This window comes from Carettochelys insculpta, chromosome 1, assembly GCF_033958435.1.
Source record: "Carettochelys insculpta isolate YL-2023 chromosome 1, ASM3395843v1, whole genome shotgun sequence".
Classification (NCBI taxonomy): domain Eukaryota; kingdom Metazoa; phylum Chordata; order Testudines; family Carettochelyidae; genus Carettochelys; species Carettochelys insculpta.
This window is the reverse complement of record NC_134137.1, coordinates 244477749-244499433: the sequence shown is the minus strand read 5'-3', so window position 1 is coordinate 244499433 and position 21685 is coordinate 244477749. Positions and strand designations below refer to the sequence as shown.

General features: G+C 50.6%; 1 protein-coding gene across 2 annotated transcripts in view; it reads right to left on the bottom strand.

The window, feature by feature from the left end:
- Positions 1–20978, bottom strand: part of WNT7B (Wnt family member 7B) — a 128737-nt gene extending 107759 nt beyond the window's left edge. The window contains exon 1 of one of the 2 annotated variants that reach the window (XM_074983690.1): positions 20908–20978. In XM_074983690.1, coding sequence (XP_074839791.1) covers positions 20908–20978 — 71 coding nt within the window. Of the gene's footprint in view, positions 1–13199; positions 13283–20907 lie in introns of those variants that run through there. The other variant, XM_074983689.1, reaches the window with a different exon arrangement.
- Between the last annotated feature and the right edge of the window lie 707 nt (positions 20979–21685).

The following is a 21685-nucleotide window of genomic DNA, read 5'->3' as shown; positions in this document are numbered from 1 at the left end:
AATAGTCCCATGGCTAATTGGCATCCTGCCAGCAAAGTCATGGGAGATTCTGCCATTCCTCTCAAAATTCTTCTAACCATGTCATGGCTGTTATCCAGTCTTTTGCTCTCCATTTTGCTCTCTGATGCTGTCATCTATTGTGAGCTAAGCATAATTCTACTATGTCAATGTCTGGAAACTTCCATAGAACAGGAAATAAGGTTGCTGATTTCAGCATATGACCATTCCTCTCCATGGATTACTTCTGTGCCACTGCGTCAGTATGGAGGTGCCACATTTTAGATGAGAGATGGAAGTGCAAACCCAACCACTTGTGGTCATTTATGATTCCTTGGATATCTTATTAAAAATAACAATGTAGCAGTTATATTCCACTTTACATTTTGAAAGTACTGTGCAAATGTTAATTTTTAAAACACCCTGGTAAGTGGTACTTCCATGATAAAGTTGACGGAAACTAAGGCATGAATAAGTTAAATAAGGTTGTCTCAGACCACAGTGATTCAGTGAGATAGCATTAGAATTCAGAACTTGTTAGTTTCCAGGTCAGGACTTAACCTATTAGGCAAAATTGCCTCTTTAGGAGTGCTAAGCTCATCAGCTTTCAACACGGGACATTTTGTTTGGGTTTTCCTAATTTTTCTTTCTGTTTCAACTGGGGATAGTCATCCTCTTCAGTTCTTGTCTTAAGTGTATGTGCAGTGATGGTGTGTGCTATTAATCAGTTGTTGTATTCCACCCCAGTGATAGCTGAAATGATCCTTTCCAAGTTCACTTGAATATTCATCATCATCATCATCATCAACAACAACCATGCGCTCAGCACCCATTGCTGTCTGATGCCTCTCTCACTATTGCCTTCCAACTTTTGGTGGAGTTACTTGAATATTGGCAAGATTTATTCATCTGAGATCTTTGAATGAAAGACACACTTTAAATATTAGTAACATTTTATAACGATGTCTCACCTCAGCCAGGCAAAGGGATCTAACAGCCAGTTCCAGGCCAGCAATGCTTAAATAATTATAAATGAAATATGCCTCAAATGGTGTTCATACCCTGCTTCCAGACAGATAATAGCTATATCTTTGACATGTGCTTACTTCCAGACTTGAAGGATGAACTGGCCCAGAATGGCTTGCACACAAAGAATAAATGTGGCTATGCTTTTGAAATCTTTTCCCCTTTAAAAGCTGTGTAATTTTCATGTCCGCTCCTCCTGGCTCCATAGGTGGTGATAATTAGGGCCAATTGGCCAGAGGAGCAGTGGGGAGAGGAAGACATATTAATTTCCATTAGGCTTTGGCTCAATATTCACAGGCCAGGTCAGCTCCCAGACTATGGCCCTAGGCAATGCATGGGAAGGAGGTAGGCAACCCTCAGTGGGTAAAGAACAGATTAAGAGCTATTTAGAAAAGCTAGACAAATTGGCAGATGTCACTGCTGAACCTTTGGCTATTATCTTTGAAAATTTGTGGAGATCGGGAGAGGTCCCAGGTGATTGGGAAAAAGGCAAATGTAATGCCCATCTTTAAAAGGGGAAAGAAGGACAGTCCAGGAAACTATAGACCAGTCACTTGGAAGAAGGGAAAGTGACCAAGAGTAGTCAACATAGATTCACCAAGGGCAAGTCATGCCTGACCAATCTGACTAGCTTCTATGATGCAGTAACTGGCTCTGTGAACATGGGGAAATCACTGGATGTGATATGCCTTGACTTTAGCAAAGCTTTTGAAACATTCTTGCCCATAAGTTAAGAAAGTATGGGTTGGATACATGAACTAGATGGATAGATGGATACAAATTGATAGAAAGATGGATAGATGGATAGAAGAAACATGGATAAGATGGATAGAAAGCTGGCTAGACAGTTGGGTCCAATGGTTAGTGATCGATGGCTTTATGTCCAATTGGTGGTCAGTTTCAAGAGGAGTGCCCCAAGGATCAGTTCCAGGCCAGTAGTGTTCATCATCTTTATTAATGACCTGGGTGAGGGGCTGGACTGCACCTTCAGAAAAATTGCAGCTGATACTAAGATGGGGGAAAGATATATACATTGGAGGGTAGAGATAGGGTCCAGAATGACCTAGACAAATTTGGAGGATTGGGCCAAAAGAAATCTGGTGAGGTTCAACAAGGACAAGTGCAGAGTCCTGCATTTGGGACAGAAGAATCCCAAGCTTTGTTACAGGTTGGGGAACTGACTGAATAAATAGCAGTGCAGCAGAAAAGGACCTGGGGATTACAGTGGATGAGAGGCTGGATTTGATTCAACAATGTGCCCTTGTAGCCGGGAAGGCTAATAGCATATTGGGGGTGCATTAGGAGAAGTATTTCCAGCAAATCTAGAGAAGTTATTATTTGCCTCTATTTGGCACTTGTAAGGCCACATCTGGAGTATTGTGTCCAGTTCTGGGCCCCCCCCCCCCCCCCACAGTATAGACAGGATGTGGATTCGCTGGAGCAGATTCAGCCGAGGGGAACGAAAATGATTAGGGGCTAGAGCACATGACCTATAAGGAGAGGCTGAGGAATTTGGGACTATTTAGTCTGCAGAAGAGAAGAGTGAGGGGTGATTTGATAGCAGCCTTCACCTTCCTGAAGTGGGGCTCAAAAGAGTATGATGAGAGGCTGTTCTCAGTAGTGACAGATGGCAAAACAAGAAGCAATGGTCTCGAGTTACAGAGGGAGAGGTGTAGGAAACACTGTTTCACTAGAAAGGTGGTGAAGCACTGGAATGCTTTACTCAGAGAGGTGGTAGACTCTCCATCCTTAGAGGTTTTTAAGTTCCAGCTTGACAAAGTCCTGGCTGGTATTATGTAGTTAGAGTTGATCCTGCTTTAGGCAGGGGGAGCTGGTCTAGATGACCTTGCTAAGGTCCCTTCCAGCCCTAGGAGTCTGATTCTATGATTCTAAGGAGCAGGTGTTTCCTGAATGGTTTTGTAATTCAGTTATGAAAAGGGATCAACACAAGGGAGCTGGGCACTAGTATTTCTCGTATCTTTTGCATGGGATTAAACCATAGGACACCCATTAAAGGCACTGGCAGCTTTGTGGGAGAATTCTACACAACACTCTGAAACTGATTTTAATGGCAGCCTTGTGATAAACATTTCTTGCAACAGATTGAACATTTTAGAGGCACAGTACCAGTTGCCGCTGGATGTGCTGCCTCTTCACCAGAGTCAGTTCTTATGACACATTTAGAAATTTTGAGGTTAACATCTGGCCTCAGTTATACTCTTGAAATCCCATTTATTACCCTTTTTCTGGTTATTTAGGCCCAGGTCCTTTACAGACTGCATCCAAATGTATTGGAAACCCCCTCCTTAGGAATTTTAGCCCAATGCAGTCCTTAACTGGGATTTACCCAATGCATATGGAACCTGCTGGACCCTTGCAAGTGGTAAAGTTTAGCTTTGCGAGGCTTAAACTACCACTTAAATCTGTTCTCTGGTCATTGATTGAAAAGAACATGAATATGAAAAGTGCAGTTGATACCTAGACAAAAAATTGTCTGTTCTACTAGTTAATGCTATTTCCTGCCCAAGACATGTTAGCGCTCCATTTGAAGCCATATCTTCACTGCCAAAACTAGGTGTGCTTTTACAGTACAATAACTCGTGCATTTTAACTAGTTCATTGTAAATCCTAGTGGAAACAAGGCTCTGAAATTTATAGCCATGAAGTAGCTTAGTGAGATGAACCATGGGGAAGGCAACAAAATTGACCTGGCTCAGCTGCATCATGCTAAAAATTACCAGCCCTATGTCTTCATTGGGATTTTACAGCAAGATAGCTTTCAGGAAGTGTGACGAGGTATACTTGCTTTGCACTGGACAATATGGGGCAGAAGAACCACACCTTCTCACCTCTACTCGTCACACTCATTCTTGGCTGGCCACCAAAGAGGAAGTATGCACTCAGGTTCCCACCTGGGAGCAGCAGGAACCTCCAACCCCAAAGGCCAGAGATACTGAGCCCTAGACGATGCTCAGGGGAGGCCAGAGCCATCAGAAGCTGTGCGGGCTGAGGAAGCCAGAGGCCTGAAGATGGCCAGACCACAGCACTGGGGGAGATGTTAAGAAGTAACCTGGGAAGTTTAACAGAGAACTGGTTATTGATCTGAACCTTGAGTCAGCATGTTTCAGTCGGATCCCTGGTTGACATAGTGGCACACACACAAGCCACTACCAGGGCCTTGGGCTGGGATCCAGTGGACTGAGATCATCTCGGTCCCCCTGTCCCATTCACACACACCAAGTAGCAGCCCACTTCCGTGACTCTAGCTACTAAGCTGCACAGCCCTGCTGAGCAGGGCAATTATATTCACTCTGGCCACTAGGCCCTACACCCATATGGGATGGCGCTTATATTGACCTTGACCAGTAGGCTGCACAACTAGGTTGAAGTGGTCGTCATACTCATTGTGGCCACTGAGCCTTGCAGTTTGAGTGAGAGGGAGCGTATAATGGCTTCAGCCATCAAGACATGCTGCTCTGAGGGTAAAAGCAGACAGGCTGATGTCACTGAGGGGATGCAACAAACTTATCCCTCCCCAGAGGGAGATGGGGGTGTACTTGTCCAATGACAGGCTACAAATAAAATACCCTTTTGGAACTGGAGGCATAACGTGAGAGGTAAGTGTGAAAAAGCTGATTTAATGCTGTATATAGAGGACTGTGATTTTAGTCTTCTGATTTTTAGGGAGAGACAAGGAAATAATGAATCAGATAGAAAACATGGGCTACGTCTACACAAGCCCCAAACTTCGAAATGGCCACGCAAATGGACATTGCGAAGTTTACTAATGAAGCGCTGAAATGCATAGTCAGCGCTTCATTAGCATGCGGGCGGCTGCGGCACTTCGAAATTGACGCGCCTCGCTGCCGCGCGGCTCGTCCCAATGGGGCTCCTTTTCGAAAGGACCCCGCCTACCTCGAAGTCCCCTTATTCCCATTAGCTCATGGGAATAAGGGGACTTCGAAGTAGGCGGGGTCCTTTCGAAAAGGAGCCCCATCTGGATGAGATGCGTGGTGGCGAGGCGCATCAATTTCGAAGTGCCGCGGCCGCCCTCATGCTAATGAAGCGCTGAATATGCATTTCAGCGCTTCATTAGTAAACTTCAAAATGGCCATTTACGTGGCCATTTCGAAGTTTGGGGCTCGTGTAGACACGGCCATGGATATTTTTAAAATTAAATCTGCAACATTGTTTTGTAGCCAGAATACAACTCCCCACCCTGCATGTTTCCATTAATGGAAATAAAAATGCAATACATGTCAAGAGTGAATGCTGTTAAATATAGAGGTTATTATGACCATTGCAAACCCAATCTGACCCTCCACATTTGGGGGCCGGGGAATCTATTTTACTTTTGGGAAGAAAGGAGTGGGCAGGGAGAGAGCAAGAACTGCATGACTCTTGAGGGAATTAAAACACTCACTGAGAATCCACCGGCCTTGTCTTGTGTTTGATTGCATTGTTTTGCCTGAGCTCCAGATCTCTATTAGCCTCCCATGCAGCTCAGGGCTTAACTCTGCAGCTTTCAATTACAAGTTTTACTGTTTGCTGGTATATTCATTCATGCCAGCTATTTGCTGATATGGCATACTCCAAATTTCCCAAGAGAACATGGAAAGTTTTGCAAAAACAGGAAAATTTTGGAACTCTAAGGCTTACTGTATCTCATTCTGAGGTTATAATAGATAACCTCTGTTGTTTATTTGTCATATAGTGCAGAGTTCTTCCCTGTTAGATACCATGGACAAGTTTATAAAATGTATGTGGTTAAGTATGGACTTGAAGGTAGAGTTGGGTAGAGCTCTGGAGATGAGGAACAGCTGCCAAGCAGGAAGAAGAAGTGAGCAGCCAGAAGGACCATGAGCTGCTGCAAGCATGTGGCAAGGAGTTAGCAGGTGCAGGTGTACTTGTCAGCCTATGGGAAGGAGCTAGCTACCTTTGTGTGTTGGCCATGCACTGAGGAAATAGCTATGTGGAAAAGGCCACGATGGTGAAGAAATGGGCTAGCAAAACAAAGTTAGTCCAGTGCAACCAGCTCTGTACAGAAAAGTTCCAGAACAGCTGCAGTGTGTCCACCTGCTGATCTAGCAGCTGTTCCCAATCTTCCTTTACAATGACTTGGGAGAACTAAAGACTCGTTATATTTTAGGGGTCAGAAAGCTTTCCTGACAGTAGGTTAATCTCAATTATACAGCCACATATACCCAAGGACAGAAAATAATCCCATACTGCTGGATAAATTTAATGGGTTTTGATTTTTCCCATATAAAATACTCTGTTCAATCTAGCCCTTTGTTTGACTCCCTGACTTTTCTTCCAAAAGATTCCCTAGAGAATTTTCCATCTTTAGTTTATATGCTAACATCTTTGCATTAGATTATTTCCCCTGCTCACCTGAATCATTAAAATGATTTTACATTTAATTTACTATTCCCTGAAACAATCAAACAATTTTAGAATGACATCTTAGATTATGAACAATGACTGTGTAGTCACTCCCTTTTCTTAATTACTTAACACTTGACCCTTCTGATTATCTATTATCTCTGTTTTGTTAGGTTTATATTAGAAGTCTAAAGTCTGGATCAGGGTCAGCAACGCCTGGCACGGGTGCCAGCAGTGGCACATGAGCCAATTTTTATCAGCACACGAGGTGGCAGCTCAGCCCCAACCTTCCTATCCCATGCAACCAGGAGCTTGTTCAAAGCCTGTGGATTAACAAAAGACCAGCTAATGCTACCAAGCATCCTTTAAACAGTTAGGCTATATCTACACGAGAAGCATCTGTCGACGGAAGTGACTGTCGGAAGGGATTTCCTGGCAAAACTTCTGTTGACAGATCTCATGTTCACATAAAAGCAGATCAAAAAAGCAACCTCCTCTGACAAAGAGCAGCCACACTGCCCGGCCTTCTCTCAACAGAACGGCTGACCAGCAGCTCAGCAAACAGGGCTGCCGAGTGAACCGGAAGCCCTGTCTGTTGACACAAGGATCCCGTAGCGTTTACACGGCTGTTTTGTCAACAGGAAACTGTCGAGAAAGGTGGTACACCTCAACACGGAGCGCTATAATGCTGCCAGGGGGTGTGCTGAGTTTTGCTGCCACTGTTGACAAAGCACATTTTTTGTGTAGACGTTCTGCGGGTTTTCCCAACAAAAGCCCAGTTTTGCTGGAAAAACCCTCTCATGTAGACGTAGCATAAAGCTCTGCATCTTAATTTGTGTATTAATGAAGCTGTTGTAAGCAGGACTATCAGTGACTTTTAAAAGTTTCACTGGCACTGGAACTCTACATAGAGGTCAAAAGATCAAATTTCAGCACTCTACATTGGAAAGGTTGCTGACCTCTGGTGGTTTGAGCATTGGCCTGTTAAACCTAGGGTTGTCAGCTCAATCCTTGAGGAGGCCATTTGGGATCTGGGGCAAATAAATTCTTTTTTTTAAAAAAAAAAGCCAAAATCAGTCAGGGATGGTGCTTGGTCCTGCCAAGAGGTCAGGGGGCTGGACTTGATGACTTCCCAAGGTCCCTTCCAGTTCTATGAAATGTGTGTATCTCCACAATTGAGTTTCCCTGAAGTTTGGGATTTTGGCCTAGATTATGACAACAAGAAGAGCCACCACATTTTTACAATCTGGACCCAAACCTCATTGAAGCAACAAGGTGGTTAGTTTTGGTCTACTTCTAAAAGATATGAGAGCTTCATTTTCAGAACACTAAGAACCCACAACTTACGTGGGTTTCATCTTGGAGCAGCTGGCTATTCAACTTTTCTGAAATTAGTTTACATATCTTTATATGACATCTTTAATGTGTGGGAACAGTCTGCTACAATAAACCACACATTGACTTTAACACCCTGCAGGATGTGCAAGGTTTCTTCAGCCATCTCTCTCAGAAGAAAATATTTATTGTAGCCCATGTTAGGAACAGGCCACTCTCTTCCGATGTGTATGTTCCCCTATATCTGTAAGACAACATATCCCACAACAATCTTGCAGTATGGAATCTCATTCAAAAACCTCTTATTATTCATCATTTGTATTACAGTAGTGAATAGAGCTTTCGACACAAACTACACTAGACATTGAGTAAATACCTAATAAAAGACTGTCCTGCCTGTCCCAAAGAGCATATAGTCTAACTAGACAAGAAAGACAAAGTATGAAAGGGGAAAACAAAGAGCTGAAGTAACTTGCCCAAGCGTACACAGCATCTTGGTGACTGAGCCAGGAACAAATCTGAATCTAGTACCCTATCTAATGTACCATGCTGTTTGTGAATCTCCTTACAAAGCTACATACAGCAGATGAAAACTTTTAGTGATCAGCAACCCCAATCTTTAAGAGTTCAAAAATTATCTCCCATTGCCACATGAAAAGCCAAGAAATCCTGTTCAACCCATCCCTTTAGTGCATGTGGTATCCCCTATAGTAAGGGATGTGGCATTATGAACCTCTAGGGCAGGGGTCAGCAACCCCAGCACAGGTGCAAAGAGTGGCACCTGAGCTGATTTCCTTTGGCACGTGAGGTGGGAGCTCAGCTCTGCCCCTCCTCCCCCATGCAGCCATGAGCTTGCTCAAAGCCATGTCGCTTGTGGATTAAAGAAAGACCAACTAATGCTACCAACCACCACCTAAATAGTAAAACTCTGCATCTTAATTTATTTATCAATAAAGCTTTTGCAAGTAGGACTCTTAGTGACTTTAAAAAGTATCACAGGCACTTGGACCATACATAGAGGTCAGATTTCAGCACTCCTTCTCAGAAAGGTTGCTGATCCCCGTTCTAGGGTATCAAAAATGACACCATCAGGAACATTAACTAGCATAAAGGTTCTCAGACTTCATTCTATCACTGTGACCCTCTTCTGACAAGAAAAATTACATGACCCCAGAAAGGGAGATCAAAGTCTGAGCTTGCTTGAGCCTTACCACCCCTTACCAAAGCCTGAGCCCCCACCACTCCAGAGGGGGGTGTGTGTGTGTGTGTTATGCCCACAATTGTGTATGTGCGTGCATGCAAAGCTAGAGCCCAAGGGCTTCAGCCCCAGACAGAGGGTCTAATCTGAGCCCTGCTAGCTAGGGCAGCAGCCCTCAAGCTTTAGCCTTGGCCCCATGTGGTGGGTCTACAGCTTTAGGTTTGACCCTGGGCCCCAGCAAGTTTAAGCCAGTCCTGGCCACCCCTTTAAAATGGGGTTGTGACCCACTTTGTGGTCTTACCCGCAGTTTCATAACTGCTGAACTAGCACCCACAGTCTATGTCTACACGAAGGCCTAAACTCAAAATAGGCAATTTTGGCCTGTGGGACTGGCTAAATGGCTCCACGTGTGGAAATACAGTAAAGTGCTATTTCAAGGCATCCCTTAATCCTCATGCAGTGAGATTTACAGGGATGCTGACATAGCAAGCTCATTATCTCAAAAACTATTCCGAGATAATGGGTGCGCTGTGTAGATGCAGGCAGCTATTTCAGGATACCTTTGTACCCCAAAATAGTGCCTGCCGGGTAGACATAGCCACAGAGTCAGTTTTCTCTTCCTGTATTATGAAATCATTCGGCACAGTGCTGCTCTCTCATGTAGATGGTCTTTGCCCTGCTGTTTTTAATGTGAAGTCAGCATGAAAGTGTGGGAATTGCAGTTCCAGCCCCCTTCTTCTCCAGGGCACAAGGCTGGCTTCAGCTCAACTGAAGGCTTGTGCTGTTACTTTATATGTCAGTTCCTGTCAAATAAATCTGACTGGCCAAACTCTCCAGGCATACATAGCCTGGTGTTCCACAAGATGTAAGAAATGAATCCCCAGTCAATGCATACACCTCACCATACAGATGACTAGTGAAAAACATTGCACAGATGTCACCTTCAACCAATACAACACAATTACTCTATTATAGAAGCTGCTACCAAGAAAATGCACATATCCTCACTGTAGGAAAAGATGCCCCATTGGACATCTTGTTTCTTGGACAGTTGACTAATTGAATAAAGAAGAACCTATTTTTATTTTACATTTTTCGTGTATCATATTCTTTCCAAAATCTGTCTGCTGTATGAAAAGCCATTGATCAACCTACTACCAGCAGCTTACTTTTATTTGTTGTTTCTCTTCTAACAATTATAAAGGAAAAGTGTCACCTTAGTTAAATTAACACAAAGCGTTTCTGATAACCCACTACCATCGGACCAGCCAAAGCTTCACGTGGCAAGGGTTTACAAAAGACCAGCGGTTCTAATTATTACCGGCAATTCACACCAAAAGAGCAACAACTTTGCCATCTAGCAAAATATACAGCCTCTTTAGCGACACACTGATTACGTGGGCTTTTATTTGTTTGTGTTATGCCTTCTGAAACAGAAACGCGGCATACGCCCTAGAAGCCAGAGTTTTGCATCCTTCAATACAATGCACACGAGTTAGAGTCGTAGATGCAAGGGCCATAGGCTTGTGTGCCTCGGGATTAAAACAGATCCGTAGGGAAATGACCATCACCCCACGCTCCCTTATGGATAGTTGGCTAACTAGCAGCCTCCGTGCAAAGGGCAAGAGCCCCCAGGAGCTAATACTCCACCAGCCTGTACCGCGCTCTAATCTTCCAGCACTGTCAATAGTCAACCAAAACCACAAGAGAAACAACACAAATCCAGTGGGCACTCAGCTAGCCTCTCTTTTAGCTGTCAAAGGACCACGCCAGAAAGCCCAGCGCGTCTAGGTTTCCTCCCTGCTCACCCTTTCTCGGAAGGGAAGAATTTAGCCGTGTAAAACACGCTCTCTGGGGCCCTACACAAAGGGCCAGGCCGCCACTAGCGCGAGTTTGATGGAGGTAGCTGGACTGCGCTGGTTTCAGTAAGTCTTGCCGGGGTGGAGAGGGAAGGAGCCAAGTTGCTTGCACGCCGGTGCGGGAATTGCAGTCCCAGCCCCGCGCTTCTCCAGGGCACGCTTCGGCCGGACTGATTAATAGCGGGGACCGGGCTGGCTGCTTTCGCCTTTGCCTTGGTATGTGTCACCTCCTGATCCCGTTCCTTTCTGCTCTACTTGATCGCAATAGGGACCAAAGCTCTACCTCCCCGAGCCCACTGCACGCAGCGGAACAAGTGACCTGACTCCCAGGCTGAACTGGGGGAGGGGGGTGGCCCAGGGAAGAGACAGGGAATTATTTATCCCCAGCAAATTCTCATGGTCACAGATGAGAGCTCAGGAGGTCGCCAAGCAGTTAGCGCTAAATAAAGCCTGCCTTCGCTCCCTTGTATTCCCCCTGCGCAGTTGCCTTAGTATTATTATTATACTTCTATAGCTTTTGCATTCGGACCTTATAATTATGTCACACAGCAAGGGAAACCGCCAGCATCCCAGCATCTGGTGTGCGGTTTAAAACTTTTGTTTCAAGATCTGAACTATTTATAGAAGGCAAACTTTGTAGGCTAGTAATTTCCTCCGGTTTTGAGAAAATATGGCTACGTTTATATTAAAAGGGGGGTTTATTTATTTATTATAACTTTTGACCTTCTGGAGGAGAAACCCAGGCTGTGTTTTATACAAGCAGATGGTTGCCTACCAGTACACATGACCCGCCTGGGAAAAACAGAGAGCTGCAGCTATTTGGGTTTAATCAATAGCATCCAACTAAATTAAACCGAACAAGGGTCCATAAATCAAGCGGCTTTAAAAATCGGTAGCCAAGGCATGTGCGTTTCATTAAGGCTCAAGGGTGCAGAAATAGACACGTTGAGTTTCTTTTGATGGGTGTGTTTACTCTTGCTTCTCTGGCAGGGTGGTGGGTTATGGTTTTCCAGGGGCTACTATCTACATCAGTCGTGTAGATCTCTACCGTGGCCCCGGAGATACACACACACACGCCATGAAGACCATATACCCTTATGAGACAGCAGACAGCACGAGGGCAAAGATATTAACACCCCGCACGCACGTACAATACAAAAGGTAACGTCTGCTCGTGCGGCGTCAGAAGGTAGACGTGCGTGTAGACGCTTTAACTGGAAGCCGGTGCCCTGAAAGGGGTTTTGCTTAACAGGCTGCCTGGAGGTGCAGGTGGCTCGTCCCCTGAAGGCATGGCAAGGCTTTTGGCAGCCCTCGCAGCCTACCTGAACCCCAGAGCCAGGTATGCCGGGCAGCTGCCGGATGAAACGCACCCGGCATGTCCCCCACCCAGCCCCGGGCCCGATCGGACATTCTCTGGAGTCGAGGTGCCAAACCTCCCTGGAAGCCCGTGGCCCTTCCGGGGCGCGCGAAGAGCGTGGAAGGGCCGGACCCTACACCTGGCCCGGCCACCTCTGTCCGCCCCGGTCCCCGCGCTGGGCGCTCGGCTTTCCTGTCCTCCAGGGCGCGGCCGGTGTCTAGCCCGTCTCACGTGCGCGCCGCTGCGGGCTGCCTCGCCCGGCGACGGGGACGCGGCGGGGTCCCGGGCTTGACTTTTTTTTTCAGCCAGAAACACCGGCTGGGCGCCAGCCAGGGGCAGCTCGCCAGCCTGATGGGAGAGAGCCCCCGCGCCGCCCCAGCGGCGGCACTGGCTCCGCAGCCCGCCGGGACGCAGGGCTGTGCCCGGCGAGGGGTTATTTAAAGCCCCCGGCTGCCTACCCCTCGTCCCGCGCCCCCTTCCCCCGGCCACGAGGAGGGGGCCGGGACCGCGTCTGGCTCCCGAGTCCGCTCGGCGACAAAGCGCTTGGGCAAAGCCCGCGGCCGCACGCGCCCAGCCTGACTGCCCCGGCAGACGCTTTCGGGCGGGCGCGACGGAGCTCCCGCGTCCTGCGCCCACGGGAGTCCACAACCCAGCCGCGCTGCCCGGCCGCCGCCGCCGCCGCCGCGAACAGCCGGCCCCTCCCTCCCTCCCTGCCCGCCCCCGGGAGCCCAGGTGTACCTGCCCCGCGCCGCCTGCACCCAGCTGACACGGACCACGCGGAGACAGCCCTGGCCGCATCCCCCCCTCGCGGGGAAACGAGCCGCCGGCCACCAGCCTCCGCAGCCACCTGGCTGCACCCCCCCGCCCATCCCGCCGGCACCGCGCCAGATGGGAAACAGCCGCAGCATCGCCCCGCACCGGCCCGCACAGACCCGCTACCCCGGAGCCGCCCGCGCTCCTATCACGCTGCCCCGCGGTAGCTACCGGGGAAAGGGGGGGGGGGTGTTAAAGCGCATGGAAAAAAAGAATGCGGATCACTTACAGGTAACTGCCACTGGTAAGGATGAGGAAAATCTGAGGGTAATAGACTGAGAGTAACACACTGCTCGAGGAGAACAAAATCATGGCTGGATCCCGTTTACACTCGTGGAGGTCGCTTCCGTGGTGATTCCTTCCTGGCCCCCCCCAGCCCCCCCTCCCCGCTGGCGAACCCCCCCACCCCCCGCTCTGGTGTCAGCTGGGGCCGTTTGCCTGCTGCACTCTGAGGTGGCAGCCAGTCCCTGGGGCCTGGGGGGGCCCGGGCTGAGTGTTTGTTTGGGCTGGAGCGGGGGGGGGGGGGATTCCAGTTCCCCCGCCCTGCTAAGGCTGCTCCCCGGGCAGCGCGCGTGCCGCCGCCGCCGCCTGTGGAACGCTGCCTGTCATGTCTCAGCGGTCAGAGGCCGGGCGAGTGGGCTCGCGCCTTGCCATGAGGCTGGTGGTGTCAGGGCTTTGGGAGGCAGGCAGCGCCGCGCTCTCTTTGCTCGCTGGCTCCCCCGAGACTCCACGCTGCCATTGGGCAGGCAGTCCCCGCAGGCCGCCTCCCTTTTCTCTTCCTTTTTTTTTTTTTTTAAAGGGGAGGATGACAGTGGCCGGGCACCGGTCTAGCGGCGCTTGCCGCCGGGCCCCTCCCGGCGCATCTTGCTTGGGAAACAAGCCGCAGCAACGCGAGGATGGGCTGAAACCAAACCGCCCGCTCGGGCTGCGAGCCAGGGGGCAGCGCAGGCGGCACTAAGTCAAACGCTGGTCCTGAGGGGCTTCTGAAGGCACCGGGCAGCCGGCAGCTCGCAGCGCTTGAGTGACTCGGTTTATTAGGGAAGGGTGCCCCCCAGCCATCTGCACTAGCGCGAGTGAAGCTGGTGCAGGGGGGAGCAGCTGTTGGTGCAGCCCCCTGAGTTCGAAAGTAAACAGGGTTTCCCTATCATTCAGCAAGCCAATGTTTGTACAGGCACCTGAGTCGAAAAGCCAGCGCCAATCCTTTGCCTCCTGGGCTTGGAGTTGCTGGGAGAACTGAAATCGCTCGTTTTGGGGGGCCGCCAACGCGCGTGGCTGTCTCTGAGCCGGACGGGGGGCATCCGCACACCCTGAGCCGCCCCCTTACATTTCACGGGGAGTAAGATTGTCTTCGTCCCAGGATGCAAGTTGGAGGAGCCGGTAGTTCCCTCTGCCCTGTGCTACCTGGCGGCTCGCGCTATCCGTTTGTATTCCTTGCAAACATTCTCAGCGTGGCCGCTGTGTCCTACAGCATCTTTAGGTAGGGTAGGTAATACACGGGATTTGCACCTACGGTGTTTCCGAACTTATTTCCAAGTCAGACAGTAACCCCAATGCCAGGGGAAAGTCTGAGGCGCGTTTATCCCCTCTTTTTTTTTTTTTGCGCCCTTGGGCGTTTCCCTAGCTGGGGAAAGTCCTGGGGCGCTGTCTTTGTTAAGGAGGAGAACTGGGGGTGTGAGACGCCGAAGCTCCCAAGAATTAGACTTTCAAGAGGAGCCCCGCGAAAGAAATACGGACGACAGCTACTTGAACAGAGATGCAGGGAAGCACCCCAGCGCGCTCATCTATAAACGTCTTCCTTAGTTCGTATGCAAAGGGTGTGTTTTCCCAAATAACTGCACGGCTTTTCTTAAACTTGGGTGTTGCCAATATCGCGAACGCCTCTCTTAAAACAGGTAGCTGGATATCTTGAGGCGTCTGTTAGCCAACAAAATAACCCTCCACGAGAAGTTAAAGCTGCGGGATGCATCTAAAATGTTTCATTTTCTCTAGCTGTATTACCGGAACCCCGAATTTTTCGTTTTACTTACAAGTTCCGTGTCATCCCTTCGGGTAATTAGCATTGTCTGAACATATTGACCCCTAGGGAATCACGGGAAACGCTTTAAATCGTTTCGCAGTGTTTAGAGTCGAAGTTGGATCTTCTAAGTGGTCAGATTTCTTTGTAGCGCGTGTATAAACGCGCAGTTTCCTGTACATATGTATAGACACAATTAATGCTTTATTGAGTGTAACTGGGATAAAAGGAGAGCAGAAGAGTTTAACGTTTTCAATGTTTGTTTCCAGCGTTCTTGTACCGTGACCGTTCAGATACATTTCAAAACATTGCTTCTTTTAAAGAAGAGTCGGATAATCCGTGTTTGAGCAGCCAAACCTTCCTCACTCGGCTCTGGAAACCCTCTGAACGAGGTGGGAACCTTTCACCCAGCACAGCTGGACTCCACACGATTTGCCCACGGATACCTCGTAGGAGGACCCTTATCTTCTACCGCGTTAATTTTTGAACTTTCCTCTGTGCACTATCCACACTCCAATGCACGAACACAAGGTGAGGGGGCAGATACTGATACGGATACACTCTCTCGCAGGGGCGTCCTCTTCCTTGAAAGGTCCGTGGCACCCCTAGTTAATTCGGGGCGCACGAATCGATCAACGCGCTGGACAACAAAATGAAGCGAGGCAAGTTAGTCTTTCGGGGTTAAATGTTACTACGAGATGACAAAGAGAAAATAGAAGTGGGATTAAATCCCGTACCCTGGTGTCTGTGTGTGGGGTGGGGGGATACATTTGCTCCCACTAGGTTTTAAAACCGAACCCCTCCCTGTAATGAAATGCTGGTGTAACCCATCGGTAACCCAGCTGTGAGCCTGCAGCAGTTCTCCGGCAAACAACGGTGTTTTAAACGTGCCAGAGCCTAACCCGGGGCAGGCAGTGAATAAACGACCCCCCCCCGCACTTTCTTTGGCCCCTCTCTTTCCAGCTTCAGCTTCTCGCCTGAGCCAAGTGAGCGCAAAAGGGGCACAACGACCAAACCCAGCGGCCACCCCTTCCAAGCGGGCGGGTACCACCGGGGATCGCTGTCTTGGCGAGTTAGCCCATTCGCTTTTACATGGGCGCCGTGTGTGAACGCCCCGGACCGCTCTGAAATGGCCAGCCTCAACCTGTGGGTAACCAGCCGGTCCCCGGGCCCCTGGGACCCGCGGGGGAAGTCCTGGCGGAGGTTGGCACAGGGCGCTCCCTTGCGCGTTGTAACTGGAGTGTTTCCTGCCCCTGCCTTGCCGCGGTCTTCGCTCGCCAACGAAACCCGAGCACCGCTTTCGCTGACCGCACTTCGGTGGGGTTCCCCCCGCGCCAGGCTGTCCCGAGCAGGGGGGTAGCGCGTTCCCCTCGAGGGCGGAGGAGCGCGGGAGCCGGGGCCCAATGAATGAATGAATGTCCCCGCTGGTTTCTGGGAGGCGAGGGAGCCTCTTATCCGGGGCAGCTGCGACACGCGAGGTGTGGCCAGTGCGCTAAGGCGCAGGAGGAGGACAAGGCGCTCGGGAGTGGTTTGCCCCCCCCCCCCCCGCGCCCCGTGCGCCATCGTTAGGGCTGAAGTCAATCGGGTGAAGTGGGGTCCGGCAGGGCCTTTCTCCCGGTTCGGGGCGGCTGGTCCCCGCAGAGATCCCCCCGGAGTCCCTCGGCGTCCCTGAGTACCGAGCTGGGGAAGATCGCGTCCCAGGCAGGCGCAATTTCGTTGAGCTTTCCTCTGCCTTGCCCACCCCCCCGGCAAACCCCGCGCTGGGACACGGCGCGCCCGATGCGGGGGCTGCCCCAGTTCCTTCTCCGCCCACGGACCGGCCGCTCCTCCGCGGGCCACAAATCACCCCCGCCAGCCGCCTCCGCTGCCACACCCTGCGGCGCAGAAGCAAGGGGGCCACCTGCGGAGCTGCGGGCGCCCACTGGAGGGGACGGCAGCCCGGTCTAGTTCCGGCTGCGCGCTGCTTAACGGCGCGTCCGCCTCTCCAGACCCCCAGCCCGTGTCCACGTGGATCAGGCGGGACCACCTAGTGAAGGGGCTTTCGACCTGCTCCCCTCTCCTCGCCCCCCCACCCCGCCCCGCTCTGGGACCCCTCTGGCTCGCCCTCCGCAGCCTGTTCCGTGGGGGATGCTGCTTAAACACGCTCCTCACCCGGTCCCCGCGAGAGACTCAGAGGAAAGGAAACACCACGTGGGCACCCAGGGTTTCAATGGAGCCCGGAGCTCCTTCAGCGGAGGTCACCCTTACAAAGCGGGTCTCCGCTACTCTCCGACCTTAGCGTTAGGCTCGCAGCTGCTGCCCGTTTTAATTGGCGAGTTTCCTAGCAGGGTCTGTGCCTGGGCAAATTTTGCCTGCAGTGCAACGCAACTGACGTGCCTATTTCGTACCTATTTGAAAACGATAGGAAAGGTTTGCTCCCTCCTGACGTTTGACGTTTTAACCTCTCGGAGTTAAAGGGGTTTTTTTTAAGGGATTTTGGCTTAAATCAGGATAAAAAAAGTTGTTTTGATCTCCAGGGTTTCATGGGAAGCGTTATGCCACCACGATCAGCGTTGGTTAAATAGGGATACCCCAGAAATCTGCCTGAGCCCGCTCTTGTGATTCCCTGTGTTAAACAATTGGAGAAATCGTTAAGGACAAGACCGATTATTGGTTCTTAATACTAAGTGATGCTTTACCTCGCGCCTGTCACTCTGGCAAAACTGCCAAGTCCCAGAATGAAAATGCAGCCGATGGGGATTTTGCCTAAGTGAAGAGTGTTGTATCGGAACCACATGCTCTCCTTCTCACAAATGCCACTTTCCTCGTTCAACCAAAAGCGCTGGCACCCAGGGTCCTCGTGTACCACTGGGGAGGCAAATGGGTATCTAATTCTTCCTTTCCGAGGCTTCCGTTTGCCGGCGTGCTGTCATGATTTAACTGAAGCTTTTGCACCACTTTAGTAAGATTTTAGTATTTTTCCACTGCTAATAAAACAATTGCAAAATATAAACTCTTTGCGATGTGGCTAAAACAACGCTGGTATTCACAGCGAACATTAAACTAAGAGCACTTGGAAGGAAGGCAGACTGCTGCCTTATCATCCCAGCCTTTCCTTTCTATGCTAAAACCTGACTCCAGAAAGGTATCATTACAGCCAGAGGATATAGTTTCAACAAAATGGTAGTTCCAGTGCTCGATGAAAGAGGAAATAATTGCATCCCACATGCCTGGCCTCGAAGTAGCCCAGGATCGCAGAGCAAATTTCTTTGCTATTGTTCAGGGAAAGTGAAGTATCATCATCCCCTTCAAGGAACGGTGAAAGATCAGATGGAGTTTCTGTAGGAGCTTTTACATGCACTCATTTTTAGTTGCAGAGACAATTCATCATTGTTTCTGGTTTTGTCCTGATTACTCTCTTTTTAAAGTTGCATGTTTAATTTCTAACATCACAGAAACCTGCCCTCCAAACCTTACCGTATTCTCAAATCTCCTGCTCACTTAAATATAAAGCCACTCTGCAAAGGACCCTAGGCTAACAAAATCATTGCCTTGTGCTGCAAACTGGTTTGTCAGTTTCTCTGTGGGAAATCTTTCTTCAGCTATCTAGCGTTCTCATCGCTGGAGTGTGTAACATCTGAACATACGGAAATGTCAAATTCGTTCCTCGTTTTAATGGTGTAAATCTAAACGTTAAGGATGACAGAAGTTAGCACTGTATTATGTAATAACAACATCTGATTAGCTCTGATAAGAAGCTGCAACGGGATTAAACAGGGGAAATCTAACGTACATCCGGCAGACACCCTTAGGAAACATTAGTGCCAGCTAATTTTCCCCCATATGTAAATAGGCCAATGCAGGAAAAGTCTGTTCCAGGCGCGGGGCTGCTCTCCCAAGGCAGGGCTCTTAGCCATATGAAAGTACATGAAAGATACCCAGGCACTCCAGTTCGGTCTACCTAGTTCCGTTGCCGGCGGGTGTGAGTGGTTAGCTGTAACTTTAAATTCCTCATTATTCTCAAGGCTTTTCTTATTGCTGAGTGGCGCTTCCCTTCTTCCCTTCAGGTCGGAGAAAGGACCTTAAGAAAAGCTCCGTGTATCCCACCAGCCAGAACCTCCCGCTGATAGAAGCTGGTCCCATACAAGACAGTATTGTCCAACCTGCGTGTCTCTCTCGTGCACCACTCCAGGGCAGCGCTGTCTGTATTTTCTGTGTCCTGCCCTCTGCAGTAACTGCAGTTCTGTGCCCTGATTCCTGAATGCATTTCAAACGGGTCGTGTGTCGCTGGGGAACCGGACACCTGCCAATAGCAGAGCTGTTGATGATGGGGACCTTGGCAAAATATGGCTTCTGTCCCCCAGGCAACCTGCTGGAAACGCTGCGGAAGCCCAGTCCCCTGGGCCACATCTTTTGACTTTCCCGTCCCACTGTAAATAACGGCATCCTCTCCCCGTGCCAATCACCTGCAGCCGCCTGACTCTTGCCGGCCGGAGGGGGCTGGCTGGGTGTGGGACGAGTGTAAGTTAGCAGCACCTGAGCCCACCTGCAAACTGGCTTTTCCACCCGATCTTAGCGCGGGGTCAGGTCTCTGCTCCTCCGTGCGCTCGCTCCCGAATTCTCACCCCCTCGCTCCCACCCCAGCCTGGGCTGCCTCGCCACGGCAGCGCGCCGCGGGAGGCTGCGCCGCTTTGTGTTGCAGGGAGCAAGCCAAACGCTCGCGTTGGCCGAGGGTGTTGCGCGATTTTAAAAGCCGAGCGTGCAAAACGGTATCCGGGGAAGAGGGGCAGCTGGTGCTCCAGAACTGTATCGCAGCCTGGCTGGAGGCTGCACGCTCAACCCCAGTCTTTTAGCAGGAGGCACCGTGTCTTCTTGTGGGGCTTTCTGGCTGCGCTCGGGGTAACCCCCCCCCACACGCACACACTTGGATATAATCACAGAGCCTCGCGGCTCCTCCACCCCCCCCCCCGCCCCCGTACTGATCCCAAACTGCGGGGCGAGATCTTTCAAATCACAGCTCCCCGCTTGCATTCTTGCTCATTAAAAATAAATAAATAAATCCCGCCGCTCGGCTAAGGCAGGATGGTTTCAGAGGCTGCAGCTCGACAGGTAGGAACTCGGCTGGGGCTCAGGAATGTGGAAATACAACTCGAGGCAGCCTCCTGCGGGAGCAATATTAATAAGGCCGTACAGGTGAGTGATTGAGAGCGCGCGGCGCGGGGGCGGGGTGAGGGGTGGGGGACTTGGCAACTAAAATAACACAGCGATCTAGAGCACCGCGCTCAAACGAGCAAAGGGGGTGACTTCCCACTCGCCCCCCTGAAAAGTGGCCCGGCCTGGCTGCAGAGCTGCGTTTCAGCAAAGCCCCGCCAGGGCAGCTCTCCGTGCCCGGCTCCGCGCCGGGCTGTTTTACCAGGGAGGGAGACGGCCCAGTTGTCAAGTGAATTTCAACACGCCCGTGTGCTGGCTGGAAACGCAAATTGTGTCTAGGCCTGTATTCAAAAACAAAACCAGCTCCCCCGAGAGCCGGTTCAGAACAGGGATTCGCTCTCCCTCCCGCCCTCCCTGGGCTGCCTGAACTCTGCTGCATTGTCTGCTCAGCAGCGCCTGAGCCCAGCCCTCAGGTGTCTGGGGCACGGGGGTTGCACGCGAGACGCAGTGTTCAGAATAAAAGAATCTCCCCTCCCGGCCCGCCGGCTCCCTCGGCACAGAGAGCTGCTGTCGCTTCCCTGCGGGGCTCCCTTTTCAAGCCCGCATCCTGACTCGAGTCATCACAAGGCCCCTAAAGGCAATGCACGGTGGCATCGGTCTTGTGCAGCTGTCCGGGCCACCTCGCCCCTGCTTCACACGCGCCGCGGGGAGACACGTTACACACGGTTGGCGAGATAGTTTGTTCGCGAGTTGGAGTCCCGAAAGCAGGGCACCCCCGGGCACAAACACTTACCCTAACTTGACATAGATGACGCCAAAGCAGAGAAACACGTAGAAAATCCACCGTCGGAAGTTTCTGTGCATGATCTAGAGAATGCACTGAGCCATAAAAATGCACGAAAAGCGGAACGGCCCTCTGCCCATTAAATCCCAGGCAAGAGCATTTCGGAGGCTACCCAAAAACTGAGCTGTGCAGAAACTCGGTCACGTTCAGAGAAGGTTTAGTTCCTAGAACCATGGTGACCAGAACTGGCTCTGATGCTGGGGACGGGGGGACGGGACGGGAAGAGTTTCGCAAAAAGGCAGAACAAAAACCCAGGGCAGACAGTCTGAGGGAGAAAACGAGCGAGCGCTGATCTTAATCGACTCCCTCCGAAAGCCCTCAAGTTCAATGTGTTGTTACTTGTTCTGCCTTCCCCAGGTGACACGACGTATCTCGCCAGCCCCGGCTCAGGTAGGAGGAGGATCTCTCTTTCACTCACACTTTCTCTCTTTCTCCTCCCCTCCTGCCCTCCCCGCGTGTGTCGGAATCTACCTCACCCCTCCGCTTTACGCACACCTATAAGCAGCGCGCTCGGGCTCTGGCTCTCGCGCAGCAGCGGGGCTTGCTGTGTCGGCTAAATGCAACGTATGGTTAAGACAGTGGGATGAAGGCAGCTCGTCCCTCTCTGTGCAGAGGTCGTTCAGTGTTGTACAAGGTAGCGTGTGTCTGTCTCCTGATCTGGCTAGACACCCGAAGGCGTGTGTGCCTGTCGACACGCCCGGCGCTGAATGGGCAGGTAGCTCTACAC